Source organism: Mauremys reevesii, linkage group 11 (assembly GCF_016161935.1).
Source record: "Mauremys reevesii isolate NIE-2019 linkage group 11, ASM1616193v1, whole genome shotgun sequence".
NCBI classification, from domain to species: Eukaryota; Metazoa; Chordata; order Testudines; family Geoemydidae; genus Mauremys; species Mauremys reevesii.
Genome location: NC_052633.1, coordinates 43,504,322 through 43,521,869, shown reverse-complemented (window position 1 = coordinate 43,521,869; position 17,548 = coordinate 43,504,322). Strand labels below are relative to the sequence as shown.

Below are 17,548 nucleotides of genomic sequence, written 5' to 3'. Positions count from 1 at the left end.
GTTAGATACACTAGTTGTGTGTGGGGAAACTTTCAAATTGGTTCTTTACACCCATCTTGACTTTAACTAATCTAATCAGACCCTCAGTTCTTAAAACACTACAATTTGTCATTTATAAGTTATCTTACGTAATATTTTTTAAAACAATGGGCATGACACAGTTACGTGTCATGCTATATATGCACTTGGATTTTATACACAGAATGACTTATGAAACCTTATGAAAGTAGATCCTAGTTAGCATGAAATGTCACAGAATGCTTTTATCATGCCTTAGTCCTCATTCCATCTACATGATAGTGTCTATGTTTACCTACTACCACAACCAATCTTGTGGATGCATCAGCATTTATTTTTAATGACTAACTAGTTCTCAGACAAATATAAATAAATGCTTTTAATGCAGGTTGATACTTTTAGTCAGATTCATTAAAAAGTTTATAGAAGAGTAAAAAGTTACCAAGACTAGAGAGAGAGAGAAAACAATATTAATTCTGACTATTAGAATGATCTTGGGGCCAAAATGTACAGATCTGATTTGAACAATGCTTAGAGATATGCATATTTTCATGCATATTCAATAAATCACCTTTCCGGCTGACTTTTAGGGTTTCCCTTTTGGAGAAAAAGTCAGACCCTTTTAGAATAACATCTGTAGCAAGCAGTCTCCATGTATGGTCTGTAGAAAAGGAATTGCATGAATCATGGAAGTACATTCTAGAGGTAATAAAGCTTGTACTGCATTTTATTCTTATGAGATGTAGTTGAGTGGCAATGGTATGAATAGCATTTGTCTATATTAGGGTACAACAGATACATATTTGGAGTATATATTCCTTTCAGCTTTTCAAAAAGAAAATGAAGGTGACTAGTGCATCCATCAGGAACTAGCAGAATAGCCAAAGATCAGCTAAGTAACGCAACTAATTTTTCTTCTCATGAAAAAAATGCCATTGCAATATTTTTTATAATTGGAAAACCTTCAGTTTTGCACTACTATATTGGATACATATTAGGTCAAATTCTTATTGAATAGATGACCATCAATTGAGAATACTTTGTGAACTAATGCTCAGTTTTCATTTGAAAAGAAGTAGAGCTGCTATTTCTAAAATTGTCTGACAATATATTCCTAATAACCATTGAATACCAACATAACATTTCATACTACTTTTTTTCCATTTTTAACATTGTATATAAACCTATTACTCAAAAAATAGGACAAAAATTGTATATTTGTGACATTTTAAAAGCACATTTTTGGAAAAAAGAAAACAGTGAGGAGACTGCTTTTAAAATGTGCATTCATTCTTCTAAGGAAAAATCTACTATTTCAAACAGTATGTAACATAAGAAAAGCCTAAAGATGATGTATATACAGTACATGAGAAAATATTTGTACCTGAGAAAGCATAATGGGTTTGAAAAGTATAAACAAAGACTAGCTTCCTCATACAGCTGTTATTTATGACAATGTCAGAACATTTTTTTTCAGCTATATTGGCCTACCTAATTGTCATAACCAGATAGTTAAGGGTTAATGTCTCTTTTACCTGTAAAGGGTTAAGAAGCTCAGTAAACCTGGCTGACACCTGACCAGAGGACCAATAAGGGGACAAGATACTTTCAAATCTTGGTGGAGGGAAGTCTTTGTTTTGTGTTCTTTGTTTGGGGGTTGTTCGTTCTCCGGACGGAGAGGGACCAGATGTCAATCCAGGCTCTCCAAATCTTTCTGAATCAGTCTCATGTTTTAAATTTGTAAGTACCCAGCCAGGAAGGCGTGTTAGTCTTAGGTTTGTTTTCTCAACCTGTAAATGTTTCTTTTGCTGGAAGGATTTTTACCTCTGTTTGCTGTGACTTTGAACCTGAGGCTAGAATGGGTTTTTTCTGGCTATATAAATTTAAGTGCCCTGTAATACATTTTCCACCCTGATTTTACAGAGATAATTTTTACCTTTTCTTTTTCTTTAATTAAAAGCTTTCTTTTTAAGAACCTGATTGATTTTTCTTTGTTTTAAGATCCAGGAAATTGGGTCTGGACTCACCAGGGATTGGGGGGGGGGGGGAAGGAGGAGGGATAGTGAATTCCTCTTTGTTTTTTTGATCCAAGGAGTTGAGATCAGTGTAGCCTCTCAGGGTAACCAAGGGAGGGGAAAGGTGGGGGAATGGTTTATTTCCCCTTGTGTTAAGACCCAAGGGGTTTGGGTCTTGGGTTCCCCAGGGAAGGTTTGGGGGGAATGGAAAGTGTACCAAAACACTATATTTTTGGTTGGTGGCAGCGCTATCAGATCTAAGCTAGGAATTAAGCTTAGAAGGGTACATGCAGGTCCCCACATTTGTACTCTAAAGTTCAGAGTGGGGAGGAAACCTTGACATAATGATTTCAAATTATGATTTGTAAGCAAGGTCTGAATGAGCTCTCCCCGGACAGCTAGTGATGAGCCAAGGGTGGGTGGAAAGGCTTCAGGACCAGACTGTATTTACATGAACACACCTACTCTGCCTAGGTATCTAGCAGCCAGAGTTGTGCTGTCCAACTGATCAATTTTAGCTGGTGTTGGGCTACAAATCACTTTAGTATTGAATTTGGGGGTCATGAAATGTTATACTTATTGTATGAGTATAGGGCAGCGGAACTGTACGTAGCCTGCCTAAATGAGGGTGTCTCCCTCAGTGATTAATTTGTGCTAGGGCTTGCCAGGGCTGAGCCCCGGCACCCCTAGGCTTGGCAGTTCATAGCAGGGGCGGCTCTAGCCATTTCGCCGCCCCAAGCACGGCGGCACGCCGCGGGGGGCGCTCTGCTGGTCGCCGGTCCCGCGGCTCCGGTGGACCTCCTGCAGGCATGCCTGCGGATGCTCCACCGAAGCCGCGGGACCAGCGGACCCTCCGCAGGCACGCCTGTGGGAGGTCCACCAGAGCCGCCTGCCGCCCTCCCGGCGACCGGCAGAGCGCCTCCCGTGGCATGCCGCCCCAAGCACGCGCTTGGCATGCTGGGGCCTGGAGCCGCCCCTGGTTCATAGCCCTGGGACCTCTGGGCTTGTCACATCAGTTATGAAAGTAACAAACTTGCTTGAGCCCCAGCACTCCTCTCATTACAAATTAAGCAATGGTCACCCTCAACTGAACTGCACTCTCTACGCATGAGGTTTGGATGGCATATACTAGTGAAGAGGGAGGGAGGGTTGGGCACAGGTGTTTTGCTTTGTGGTGTGGGCTCTACCTAAATGTCACAAGCACTATTTGACCTGCTCCTCTCTCCTGTTTAGAGATAAAGCCGATTAGGCTCCATAGAGAGCCTTTTGGTTTGTTAAGTGACCACTAGAGCTGAAATCAGAGATAATCAGGTCTAAGTGCTTAGACCTGCTGCAGGACAGTGTTTCTGTGGAGGAGACAGCCCCGCCTGCACTAGCAGCGAGGTTCCCCCACTGAGAGCTGGGTGGAACCTTGAGAGACCAACTCGCAGAGGTCACAATGGCAGGTGGCAGCAGAAGGGGACAGTGAAGGGCCATTGGGGACAGAGCAAAGGTAATAATTGGAGATATACCAATCTCCTAGAACTGGAAGGGACCTTGAAAGGTCATTGAGTCCAGCCCCCTGCCTTCACTAGCAGGACCAATTTTTGCCCCAGATCCCTAAGTGGCCCCCTCAAGGATTGAACTCACAACCCTGGGTTTAGCAGGCCAATGCTCAAACCATTGAGCTATCCCTCCCCCAGTGGAGTGAACAGTGGCACAATGAACAACAGCGGCCACAGCATTTATTTGTTGGACTATGTTTTAGTGACTTCACTCCAGAATGCTAGATTTGTGACAGGGAAATGTACATAAATATGTGTTTCCTAATAGGCCAAGATTTTTAAAATGCATTATTTGTCAAGGTATCTCACATCATCGCTATCTCAAGAGGTCATTATCTTCGGGAGATTCTGTACTAAACTTTTTTATTATTATAATTAATTTTATGTAAGAATGGCCATAATGAGTCAGACCAATGGGTCCATCTACCCCAGTATCCTGTCTTCCAACAGTGGCCAATGCCAGTTGCTTTAGAGGGAATGAACAGAACAGGGAATCATGGAGTGATCCATCCCATCGTCCACTCCCAGCTTCTGGCAAACAGAGGTTAGGGACACTCAGAGCATGGTGTTGAATCCCTGCCCATGCTAGCTAACAGCCATTGATGGACCTATCCTCCAGGAACTTATCCAGTTCTTTTTTGAACCTTGTTATAATTTTGGCCTTCACAACATTCCTATCAAAAAGTTCCACAGTGCATTGTGTGAAGAAATACTTCATTTTGTTAGTTTTAAACTTCCTGCCTATTAAATTTCATTGGGTGACCCCTGGTTCTTGTGCTAAATGATGGGGTAAATAACATTTCCCTATTCATTTTCTCCACATCCAGTCAAAATTTTATAAGCCTCTATCATATCCACTCTTAGTCATCTCTTTTCCAAGCTGAAAAGTCCCAGTCTTTAATTTCTCCTCATATGGAATCTGTTCCACATCCCTAATCATTTTTGTTGCCCTTCTCTGTACCTTTTCCAATTCTAATATATCTTTGGAATACAGTATTCAAGATGTGGGCATATCATCGATTTATAAAGTAAAAGTGGAGGAACTTGGTTTGCCAGACTGATCAGCCAAGCCAATACTGACAACCTACATGAAATGCCTATGGACTACCTCAACATGCAGAAAGCCTTATAAGCCGGTCACTATCAAAGCCAATTTTAGAAGTACTTAATAAGGCTGTTAATAATGTTGGAGACAACTCAGTTTATGTGAACCAACGTGGCTGTTGCATGATACTTTCTATTTAAGCAAGAGATACCACACACTAAAAACTGGAGGCCAACGTTAAATGCATTGTCATTTGTTAATCCTGAAGTTGTACACTGGTTTCGAACAAGACCAGCAAATGCTCACTATCTTTCTGCAAGAAAGAAATCTGACTGGTTAGAAGCATGCAGTGCAACAGTGAAAGACTCAGTAATTGAAAAAGTAAAGAACTCTTTCACCAAATTCAGAAAATTTGCATACATGGCTGATGAATGCACTGCTGTGAACGGGTGTCAAGTATTAAGTTCTTGCATATGTTATCTTGATAGCTGTGGTAGGCCAGTAGATGCATTCTAGATGTTCAGGTTATAGAAGAGACATCAGCTGCATCCGTGATATCTTAGAGTTAAATGCTTGTAAATTGAATCCCAAAGAGATGGCTGCTTGTGCATTTGATGGAGCTGCAAACTTCTCTGTAAGACATAGTGGAGTGCAAGCTTTGCTCAGAGAAAAGTGTAATTCTAAACTCTCCTATACACACTGCAGAGGCCATCCACTCCAGTTAGCTCTAGTATGAGCTGCAGAATCTTCAAAAGACATTAACAAAGCCATAAATTTAATGGCTGTGTTATATTCTTTTTTCAGCAAGAGTCCAGAAGGACTGAATATCTTGGAAACAAACAGAAGATACACTGGGACTGAATTTCAAATTAGTCCAACCTGGGAAAACCTGCTGGCTTTCTCATGAGTGATTCTTGGCTGTTGTCTTAAGATTACTGCAACCATTATTACTGGCTTTGGAAAGTATCTACCGAGATGGGACAGATCTAAGTAGTGAGGCTGCTGGACTACTTTTGTTACTAAGTTCAGAGAAGACGGTCGCCATTCTCTCTCTGGTAAGTCTACTGTTGAAACCACCTGGCTCATTAAACGAGGTCATCCCAGCATCTGCTACAACAGTAATAGATCTTTGTCCAGCAATAGAAGCTACCCTTGGATCAGAGATATCCACTGAAAACATACTGGAAGAAACAAACAAAGACTTCAGTCCAGAAGTTGACTAATGAAGGTGCTTATATTGACTCTTTATGGGATGTCAAGCCAGCTGAAAAAGTACACAGACTTGATTCTTACAAATCTACAATAGTGATTTCTGGACTTTACTCAACTTCTACATAGCTTTTACAGATGTCTGTCTTATAAAACACCTACAGTTGAGTGGAGTGAGGCTGCTATGTGATCAGGACAGAAAAGAGAATTTTGAACACAGAGTGGCATATCATACAACAAACAAATGAAGATTTAACTTCAACTTCTTCATCATCACTACTAGTGGTTTGACCCAATCTTTGTGCTATGTTTCCTGGGATTAAAGAAGTAGGAATTCATCTCTTACTACTCCCAGTCAGAACAGCTACAGTTGAGCATTCTTTTTCCTCATTGAATAGAATTTTGTGTTCTGAAAGAAGTTGCCTTCTGCATGATCATATCATGAAGGACTGGAAGTAATGGACATACAAGACAACACCAAAGACTTGTGCAAAATTACAGGAAGCCAAGAAGGATGTAGATGTAGTGCTTCATAGTAGGCTTGAGTAGCATTTTTACTATGGCACTATACAGCCCATCTTCACCCTCACAATCTCAACCCTCATCGACCCTCTTCCCCCTCCCCGTCCCCCATATATTCAAACATTCCCCCGAATTTCAATTCCTGGGGAAAACACTGAGGAAGATGGTGCTACAGAATTGGCCAAGTCATCCTTCGGGGGGTGGGTGGGGGAGCGGGGAGAAAAGAGATTCGTACAGAAGGTATGCCACATACACAGACACAAAGAGCACAACCTGTATCAGGAAGTTTAGATTTGGCATTGAATTAGTCCTAATCAAGGACATGTGCCTTTGAGTATTCCAGTGTAAAAGCTGTTTGGATCAGATATCCATTGACTATCGGATTCTGGGTGCACATAGTACATTTTGCAGTTTTCTCACTGAGCTTATAAAATGTGGAAGGCTGAACTAAGCATGCATGCATGCATAGCTAACTTAGCCGCATGTTGAAAGACTTAGTGAAGTTGCGCGGAGCTTGGGTAAGGGCTGACTGGCACACTTGTCCCATTCACTGTCTATCTGTAAAGTACGTAAGGAACACTTAAACACTTTCCAAGGTTCGTGGAAGAATGGGGTCTTTCAGGCATACTTTATAAAGTTTCAGAGGATTGGGCACTGGTGGTATCTAACTAAACAGCAAAATATAAACTCCCAAATGTGGAATTAAATTTTCCCTTCATTAGTGCACACCCAAAATTCTGACAAAAACTTTAAGGCTGCCAGTAAAGTATTCAAAAACCAGGGAACTCCAAAGTTACAGGTACATCTTTACCTATGTCAGTGTGGACAGCACAAGCGTAATGGGTAATATTGTGTATTACTCTGTCTATACTACACAAAGTCCATTAAAACAAATGCCCAATAAACAAAAATAGAGCAATAATGAAATGTTGTGGCACATGTAGACCACCTAAGTTTACAACTGAATTATCTTGGAAGCTAACTGCCTCATTTCCTAAAATACATGAAAGGATCGTTGAAAATAAAATGCATAATACGAGAGTATTGATTAACTTAACATTCAAATGTTTTAGAAGCCAGAGAAGAAAATTTTCTTCTCTAGCAAGTCAGTTAAGATATATTGGACTATTAGGACAAACAAAATGCCAGGAGACAAGGACACAGACATTTACAACATGCTATTTGCATATCTAAGATGGCGGGGGGGATATTATACCCTAGATATAGTACACAATCATTAGGACAGTATCATAATGCATATTGCATAAGACAGAAAAATTAAGTTATATGTAAAACCTTAATTGTGGCATTTCCTAAATTTTGAATGCTGAACTGGGTAATCTTACCATTCTCCCAATGTACTTTTTTTGATAGAAAATTTGAGCCAAAACTGTTTTCTGAGTAAGAAGAGCTACAAAAGCTGTATGATCAAATAGTGTATACACCATGGGCCAAACAGGTCATAACAACCATGCACTATGTCTTATTTCTGTAGAGACAGCCTTGAAACCCTCTTAGGACTACAATGATGTTTCACTGAAATTCCATCTTTCATAGCTGTGACAGTGTCTCAAGAGGAACTGAGTAACCAAAGACCCTATTTACCAGAATTTCATTTATTTCAGGGAAATAAAACTATAGCACATGGCAATGAAACCTACCTTTGCAAATCTATTTAAAATCCTGTGGGTTTATTAAAAACCGATAGAGATTCCTGCATTTAATATAAATTAATACCACTGTATTAGAAAAGAAGAACATCTCCCTCACTCAACTTGTTTTTAAGTGTCTATACAGCCAGATGATGTTGACTGGCTAGTTTCTAACTCTGGTTATTATTCGCAAGCTGTAATATCAAAATTGTATGATTTTGTATCAAGTACATTTTTTAAAGTTAAATCCTTATACTAAGAACTGGAACAAAAAAGTTTAAAATAGTTTCTAACTTTTTTTTTAAAACTAAACATTAATGCTTACATTCAACTTTTAAACTGAAACTTAGCCAAAAGAGTCAGTAAGAGAGTATAAGAACATAGACGCTGATCCAAACGTCAGTGGGATTTGGATCGAGCCCTTAAAAACCCTATAAAAAGTTATTATTTTAACATTAATAAATGGAATTATATTTAGCTTTTTTGGCCCAACTAAGATATTCTATACATACAATTTTCTCTGTAAGGTATAGTACTATAACAAAAATTATAAGATAGAAAAAGGTATGTGTGACAAGTAGTCTAATAAGCATTAAATCAACTAGATGAAATAAAGACATTTCACTATTTTCTTAAAATATTATAGGATTTTTAAAAATCATATCTGCTTATATATGGCTACATTATATGTATTTAAAGCATTTTTTGTTTAAACTGTGCAACCACTTATTTCCCCCCCCCCCCCACACACACACACACACACTACAGTGAATGTTACACACTTATTTAAATGCCCTACCCTTTTTTGAAGAACTATTGGAGTAATCGCTGGCAAAGTTACCCTTCTTGCATACAAGCTCATGTCTGCTCTTCACAGAATTAGACTAACAGCCTCCATTCAGGTCATATATGAAATAAAGTAAGTCCCTTGCAATTTTCCTTGAAGCCTCAGTTCTCAGAACCCAATACCTTAGAGTCAGTGCAAAGAAACAAGTAAGAATGCAATAAATGTCACCCTGCTTATGTGAATCCAACCCTACCCAAAGCCAATTAAGGATGACTCTGGGACAGGACTAACTAGCAACCAACCAATCACAGGGCTTGCAAACTCCTCCTTTGTCCTTGGAAATATGTTCTGATACTTTTGTTTAATGATATTTAAAGAAGCAGATTAACAAGTATTTAAATCACACAGGAGCCTCCTCCGCCTCGGACCCCCCACCCCCCTCAAAAAACTAGAGCAATTGTATGCCTTCTTTGCTGGTTGGAGAGAAAAAGAATTATGCCTTTTTTGTTTAAGTATTTAATTTATAGACAGAACATCATTATACTTTTAAATTTTAAAAAGTAGGCATATTTAGATTACATTTAAAATATGCTGTTCTTAAAATGACTTAAATTAAAGCAGATTATGCAGTAGATATGATTAGAACTATGAGATTAAAATATGTTTTAAACACAATCCTCTTTTGATCAAGTACGTAGCATCTAAAATGTCGCTCACACTACATTAACAAGGTAAACAATCTACAACAGTTCATGTCAAAAGTTCATAACATTTCAAATAATGATGTGTAAGATATACAGCTATTGCGGTCTTTAAAAAAAAACACTGAGTAAATTATTTAGTGCATGTCTGAGTACTGTACATATCCTTGAAATGTTCAGAGCTGACTTGGCAAATACTATAATAATCCATGCCAAAACCACCTTATCCTTGTGATGCGGGGGAGGGTGGGAAGAGGGAGAATAATTGGAAGATGAAGGCAGCCATTTATGCTCAGAATGTGTTGAGGAAGGAAAAACTGATTACAAGCCACATTAGTCAGTGATTTTAAAGAATTAAATGCTGATGCGTTAAAGAGAAACAATACCATCATCTATAAATAACAAAAAATATAATCATATCTAACATGCCACTGGTACTGATAGGACATAATTAGAGCTCATAAATTCAGTGTGCCCATTCATGATTTTAAAGTTAGATATGTGCTTGATGACCTTGGTAAGCCTTGTTGGCTTCAGGGCCTCCTGCACATTCTTAAGTACTCTGCAGAATGAGGCCCTGAATCAGAGCCTTAATGCTCTTTGGCACAGAGCAATAGGCAGATCAAATATTTATATATATATATATATATATATAACAATTTCACCTGTAGTATGTTGATGCTGTTATCCCCAGCTGTTAAAGAATGACAAAATATTGTCAGATCATAAGAAGTACAGGCAAACAGTTTCCTGCAGTTTCAAAATCTATTGGCCTTGATTATGACAGGCGGGGCGGGGCAGGGATGAATAGCTGCTGTAAACTGATGCAAAGTCATAAAAGGATCTAGATTGGAGGCTGGAATTTGATCCTTGTCTAGTTAACTTTAATCATATAGTTTTAATAAGTCATAAAACCAATTAAAATGTGGCAAAAATCTTTTTGTTAGCTCAGTAAAAGATGCTCAGTTTTCACTTTTGTTCATTTCACAGTCAGGCTACAGAAAAACCAAAATCATGGTAACTATGTAATCTCCCAAATATTAGACATGGTACTAATTTACTTTATACTATGCTTATCTCAAGGTTTAGGTAAAGAATTCATTATACCTATGTGTTGGAAATTTCTAGGATATAGTTACTTTTGAAGGTCAAATTTTAATCTCCTTTCTATAGCATCTGGAAAGAGCATCTCCTCCTACCACCATTCTCAGATTGGCTACTATAAATGTCAAAATGTTTGATTATATATTTTTTTCACCATTTATCACATAATGTGACTTTAACAAGCTTGCAGTCAAACTTGAGACACAAACATTGGTGTTAGGCCCTAATTCTGCAAACATTTTACTCTCAGAAATACAGTTACACATGCACAAGTTGGCAGCATTGGGACTTTAAGATCCCATGATGATTTTTTTTTTAATTTTCTACAAAAAAAAGTGAGATTTAAAAAAACACCCCAATAATAGTAATCCCAATATATTGCATCAACCACTTCATTGCAAAGGGAATAAAAATAACCAAAATCAGTTTAATCTTACCCTCAGATTTTGAAGTTCCTTGTTGGCTGCCAAGAATTTCAATGCTTTTCGTTGAATGAATAATATTTTCCTATTTGTCTACAAGGTGAAGCAGAGGATTATTTTCCCCAGAGAGACTATTTGTGTTTGTTCTGCTCCAGTTTTTTAATTATATCCATATCAAATCAGCACTGTTTAGAAAATACAACTTTTAAATTGGCATACAGATAAAGCCAGAAAAGACCATTAAACTGCCTGTATATCATGGGCCATTAGTTTTCACCTATATTAAATCCAAAATATTTTAGTGACACCAAAGCATTTTGGTCCTTGGGAGACTAAACTGTATGACACAGGCAGAAAACAGCAGAGACTACGGTGCCACTAATGCCTGAGGTTCCTGCAGTGGCAGAGAATTGATTAGTTAACATATGTCCAGATGATCCCAGCAGCCAAACCATGCTCCATTTTGGAGGGGAGAGTGAGAAACCCCCATGGTTCCAGCCAATCTGACCTGGGGGGAAATTCCTTCCTGATACCGAATACGGCAGTTAGTATGACCCTGAATATGTGAGCTATCTCAAGAGAAATTTAATTAGTTTAGGCTATTTTCAATTACAAGCTGTGTGCATGAAAAATAAATAAAAAGAAAAGAAATTCTCAGTTAAAAAAATATTTCAATAAGATGGTGGAATAGGCCTGACAGTGGTTTCCCTGGAAAGGAAAAGGAAACTAGCATTTGTCTAGGCCTTGTTTGGCAGTCTCCCTGTGTCTCTGGCAGCATGCAAGTGCCAATTTCCACCTCCCCCATGCCATTAACTATTTACCTTTAGCTATTTCATCTAGAAAGAAGATTCTCTTGACCACTGCACAGCATTGGCCCACTCCTTCTGGTACCCCATCTCCAGCTGTGGCCAATCTCTGATGTTTCAGAGGAAGGCAAAAAAATCCAGACTACATCTGGACAAATGTGCATTCAGAAAAAATAAAACCCTTCCTGACTCTTACAAGTGACCATCTGAAGTCCTGAAGCATGAGATTTGATTATAGTCATTATCTTATAGTGTAGAGCTGCAAGTGTTAGGAACATACTGAAAGCAATTCAGGTAATCCCATTCTTACTGTGGGTACGTCTACACTACGGGACTATTCTTTTTTTGCATAAACGTTTTTTAAAAAGAGATTTATAAATCAGTCTGCGCCACACCAACACAACACATCGGTGGTGTCGTGTCCGGTCGTCTAGGCTATAGTCGCGATTTCTGGCGTTGCACTGTGGGTAGCTATTCCTAGCTATCCCATAGTTCCCAGCCTCCCCCGCCCTTGGAACTTCGGGTTGAGATCCCAGTGCCTGATGGGCAAAAAATCATTGTCGCGGTGGTTCTGGGTAAATGTCGTGTCAGTCTCTCCACGTCTCTGAAAAAACAAGCATTTGCCATTTCGCGCCTTTTTCCTGCCCTGGATGGGGCAGATGCCATGGCAGCACATGGAGCTGTTTTTGATTTTATTGTGTCTCGTACACGTATGTGTACTGTATCTCAGACAGATGCATTCAGCAGCTACACAAGCGCAGCTTTTGCATGACACATGCATGCAGAGAGATGGTTACACCATCCAAACTTGGAACTGATATCAAACCCTTCCATAGATGGCAGCCAGTCCTTTGTATGATTTGCACCACCAGCCCAGGTGTTGCTGCTAGTGCCCAAGCCAGCAAGCCAGCAGCCAAAAACTGTCCAGCCACCACAGGCATGTACCGTGGCGATCAAAAACTCTGGCCGGCTGCTGTCATAAAGCCCCCAGAGCCAATCAGCCAATAAAAAAAGAAAAGTGGGAATGACTCAAAATCCAAAATCAATCCTGTGCAATTGGTATCTGCGTGCTAATGTTAGAGTATGTGCTGCCTAAAGTAGAGCTCTGTGCTGCCCTCTCAGGTGCTCAGATAATAATATGCTATGCATTCTGTAGGCCTGTCACCTTTCCCTCCACCTTGTTTCCACCCCCCAGTGTTGTTCCCCCAATGTTTGATTGTTGTCCCCACTTACTGACTTGTGAAAGTGTGATAGAGAAGAGAGACTAGCTGAGACACTGAGAAGACTAGGAAGGCAATGTCCAGCAGGAGAGAAAGCTAGCATCCCATAGTCAGAAGAGCATCTGGTAGTCCAGGCAGAGAGACTGCTTTGGTCCCATGAGACTAGGCCTTGGGGGCTGAGGATGAATCTTGGGGATACAATTGATGGGTGGGTGCTTATGATGAGGACCAGCCATCCATCCACCAGGAAAAAAACCATCCACCAAAATTGAGGACGAGGACCTGATTGATGGCAGGCAGCTGGCATCGAATTTCATCATCAGCTGAGATTGATTTTGAGGATGACGTCCATCTTTTGCCATTCATCTGATTGATGATTTGATGAATGGGATGCACCATGCCGCCATTGCGATCTTGTCATGCCGGGGGGATCAAGGCATCATGTGAGGTATGCTGCACTCTATGCTAAATGAGTGGATATGTTGCGGAGCTAGGGAGGGGTGTGGGGGGGTTGGTGGTGAGATAGTAGGTGGGGGGGTGTTTGGGTGGTGGTGGTGTGGGGAGTAGTGCCTGCCTGGAGGCCAGAATAGAAATAGAAGCAGGAGGCTGGAGCTCAGCTTTGAGCGGATAGCTTTTATGCAGCTCCCAAGCGCCAGTTAACTTTCTTTTTCCTTTCCTCCTCGCATGCTCATTTTGCATGCTGTGATTTGGCGGCTGTCGCTGAGAGCTTTTTTGTCGCGAGCCTGCTGAGCTGCTGCCTGCTTTAGATTTGGATTTTTTGCGGCTTGGATATGGGGCGATCATTTTGGGAGCGAATTTGGATTTTGATTGATTTTGGCGGCCGCATGGCAGCTTCGCTTTTTGAGCTTGATTTATTGCATTCAAATGGGCATGCCTTTTCGTTTCAAAAACCACTGCACGAAATTTGTCAGAATGCGGGGGCGGTCACTGCAGCACTCACTGATAGCTGTTCAGGTGCGGTCCAGAGGCGCCACTGGTACAAATGGGATATCTCGATAGGCCATATACCGATCATACATACTAACACTAACTCTAAGAGTAATGTTAATCGATTTAATTCCCGCTATACTCTAAAATTAGGATATTATTTAAAAAGTTGCCTAAAGAAATATTAAAACTTAGGGAGGTTTAACCTTCACGGTAAATTTTCGTTAGGCCTGTGACTCCTAAAGGAAAGGGATGAACAGGTGAACTTTCAACTGCCAGCTCTGCAAAGTTAAGTTGATGAATGAGATAAGCAGACCTCAGCTTCAGAAAGAGATTTTTCAGGCTAATATCTTTAGTACATGTATTCAACTCCTTTGCCTTCTGTAGGTTGAAATTATTACTGATCTAGCTCTAGAGCAGCAGCTTAGTAAACATCCATGTTGATGATGCACAAGAAATAGAATCCAGCCCACTCTGTGCTTGTACCACTTTGAACTGTTTTCATCACTAAAACAACAGATATTACTCTGAATACATACAGGGAGCAGATCAGCTGAGTTAAAAGGTGGCAGTTTTTCCATAGTACTTTTGAGAGTAACTACACTTAAATGTATGTTACATTGGATAATACATTCTAGAGAAGCAAGTACATTTGTTGCCACTTTTTTTTCTTCAAATAAGAGTAATTAACTGAATGGGGGCATATCTAAAACCTGTCCAAAGCTCATGAAAATCAGTAGCTACAATCAAGTGTTTTTTCAATAGCACATGAAGTAGGGATACACTTCTAGTGATGGAAGGCTGGTCTTATGAAGGCTCTGGCCCAGGAATAATGAGAGCTAAGTTCTGTTGCTGCCTCCTCTACAAATACAGCACGTGAACTTGGACAAGTCACAATCTTTGTGCCTCAGTTTCTACATTTTTAGAATAATGATAATACCATTGAGAAGCTAAATTCATTAGTGTTTGTAAAGAGCTTTGAGACCCTTACATGGAAGATGCTACAGAACTATTATTTTAACCTAATACATTAGTATTAGATGACCATAAAAGACCAACATATAGTCAGAGAAGTCTGTTAGTCATACCATCTGCATTTCTTTACCAGAGCCACTAAATGGGTCAGACAGTCATCATCCTTCTGGGTTTCTGTCTTTTTACCAGAAGAATAAGAGTTATACTATCAAGGTTACTGAGGAAACATGTTATATGGTAGAGTTGCGTTTTTCTGAAAAAGTATTCTCTTTATAAGTGAAACTGAAGCACACAAGACAAAAAATGTCAGACTTTAAAGTCATTTTGCTTCCTCGCATAAAATGGAATGAGGTCTTATTTCCAAACTGAACATGGAATGTGATTTCAGATATGCTTGAAGTAGGGCTGGAGTAAATATTTATTAATTCCCACATAGAGACAGCTGCATTAAACTGTTACCCTGTAAAACAACATTCACAGTATATATATACACAAATATTTAAACTTGAATTCTAGATACCTAGGAAGTTTACAATTAAGGTTGAATAATCATTGTTAACTATGTACCTCTATTCCTCCACATTGATCTTCCACCTACTTAACTTGCACTTCTTAAAACTAGCATGGTACAGTATAGAATTCCAACAGCACACTCTTCAGTTGTAGGAGGATACCACCACATCGAACTCTCCAGCCTATATTGTGTACAAGCCATGTATAACATCACCCATTTCAGGGCAAGTTAAGAGCACAGCATGATAGCCTTGAGATTCTGAGTCCTGTGCTGAAAACTGAACCCAGATTAGTCAATTGGTGGTGCTCAGCTGACAGCCAGCTGCCGGTGCAGCAACCAGGATCAAGAGGAGGCAAAGAAACAAGTGTACCGTGTACATTTTGAAACCCCTCTACTTCTTCCCTCAGGTGGGACGTGAGCAGGATTCATCACCAAATTTGGTCAGCTGGTTGTATCATTAACTTCCCCAGCTTGTGCCAGATACCCACAGGAATTGAGACATAGCCACTGATCCATGCTCCCCGTCCCATCCCCTTGCATCATATTATCATGACAGACCTAGTAAATAGCTAATGGAGTAGGGGAGATGGAAATTGGCACTTGCATGCTGCCAGAGACACAGAGACTGACAAATAAGGCCTAGACATGCTGATTCACTTTTCTATTCCAAGAACAGTTGCTCTCAGATGACCTTACAAGCTCTGTAGGCTGTGCTAAGAGACAAACTTCTGTCAAGTTTCAATATTTATTTCCTCAATAGGAGTAAGTAGTAACATGCATGGAACTTGACAGAAGGAGCACAGGCTGCAAGAGAGAAGAGTTTGGAGGAGATACCAAAGCAGCCTCTCTACATGCATGTGGATGGAATGCTACATGCAGATGCAGCACCCCTGTGAATAGTTCTCTTAATAAAGAGTCAGTTTAGTTTTAGAAACATGGAGTCCTGTCACATAATTACCTAGCAGAGGGTACATGAAACAGAGTGTGGATATGAATATCATCCTGAGTAGAATCATATTCAAGGCCTCAGAAGCTAAGCAGGATTAACTTTCACCAGCAATAATTACCACGAGCCACACATTTTAGGCCTCACTTAGTCATATGTTCCACTAGCATGCAGTTCACAGTGGTTTAAAAAACCACTGACATGGAACTCACACAGCTTATAACCTTCGGCAAAGCTCAGGGTTTAAATAAGTATGTAAGATTAACACTACACAAAATCCAGGACTCCTGGCTATATTCATTTTGTTTTCAGACATGCAGATGTGAAGGAACAGCTACTTCCCTGCTCCACCCTGCAGGCAGGGCAGGGCACATGTGCCCCCTTCTTCTCAGCCCTCAGAGCACCAGCAATAGATTTCACTCCCAGCCTCGCTCAGAGGGCCTTCCCCCGCCCAAGACAGAAATAGTGAGAAGTGGTTCTGGGACTTGGGTAAAATGCTGCCAGTTTCTTTAGGTGTAGGTTAGAGGTAGGCAGGAACTGGTTTTCCTATCCTGCAAAGATTTTTTAAGATTTCAGAAATTTTTCCCATTACACATTAGGATGAATCTGAGACCTTTCAAAAAATATTGCAAAAAGAGACAGACCAACCCACCCCACAATAGCCTGGTGTTAGTGCACTCACCTTGGAGGCGAGAGACACAGCTTCAAATCTCTGCTCTGCCCAATTTGGAACAAGGATTTGAACCCCGGTCTCACACATCCCAGGTGAGCACCAAAACCACCAAGCTATTGTTGGTCACGAGAGGTTCTCGTGGTTTTTTTTTTCCCTCTCTCTCTCTCTCTCCCCCCCCCCCGCAGAACATCCGTCATGGACCTGAGAAAATTTCCTGATTAAAGTTGTGTTAAAACCAAATCATTCCCACAAAAAGTTTAGTTTTCCATCAAAAAAGGTTTAATTGAAAAATTCCCAATCGGTTCTAGTGTTGGGGCTGGAGGAGCTCTGTAAGCAGACACCAGGGACCCGAGATGGGCTTGTTGACTATATACATGTTAGATGGATATAAAATAGTCTATTACTGTTTGTTTTCTTTCCTCCTTTCCCCACACCTCCTCAGTTTCT

The 17,548-nt window shown here is 40.2% G+C and overlaps 1 protein-coding gene across 14 annotated transcripts in view; it reads right to left on the bottom strand.

The window, feature by feature from the left end:
• GRB14 (growth factor receptor bound protein 14) overlaps positions 1 to 17,548 on the bottom strand; it is a 132,454-nt gene that overhangs the window by 53,869 nt on the left and 61,037 nt on the right. The window contains exon 1 of one of the 14 annotated variants that reach the window (XM_039495173.1): positions 8,805 to 9,020. The exons of 12 other annotated variants lie outside the window; for them this stretch is intronic. In XM_039495173.1, coding sequence (XP_039351107.1) covers positions 8,805 to 8,867 — 63 coding nt within the window. In that variant the 5' untranslated portion in view covers positions 8,868 to 9,020. Of the gene's footprint in view, positions 1 to 8,804; positions 9,021 to 17,548 lie in introns of those variants that run through there. One more of the 14 variants, XM_039495174.1, reaches the window with a different exon arrangement.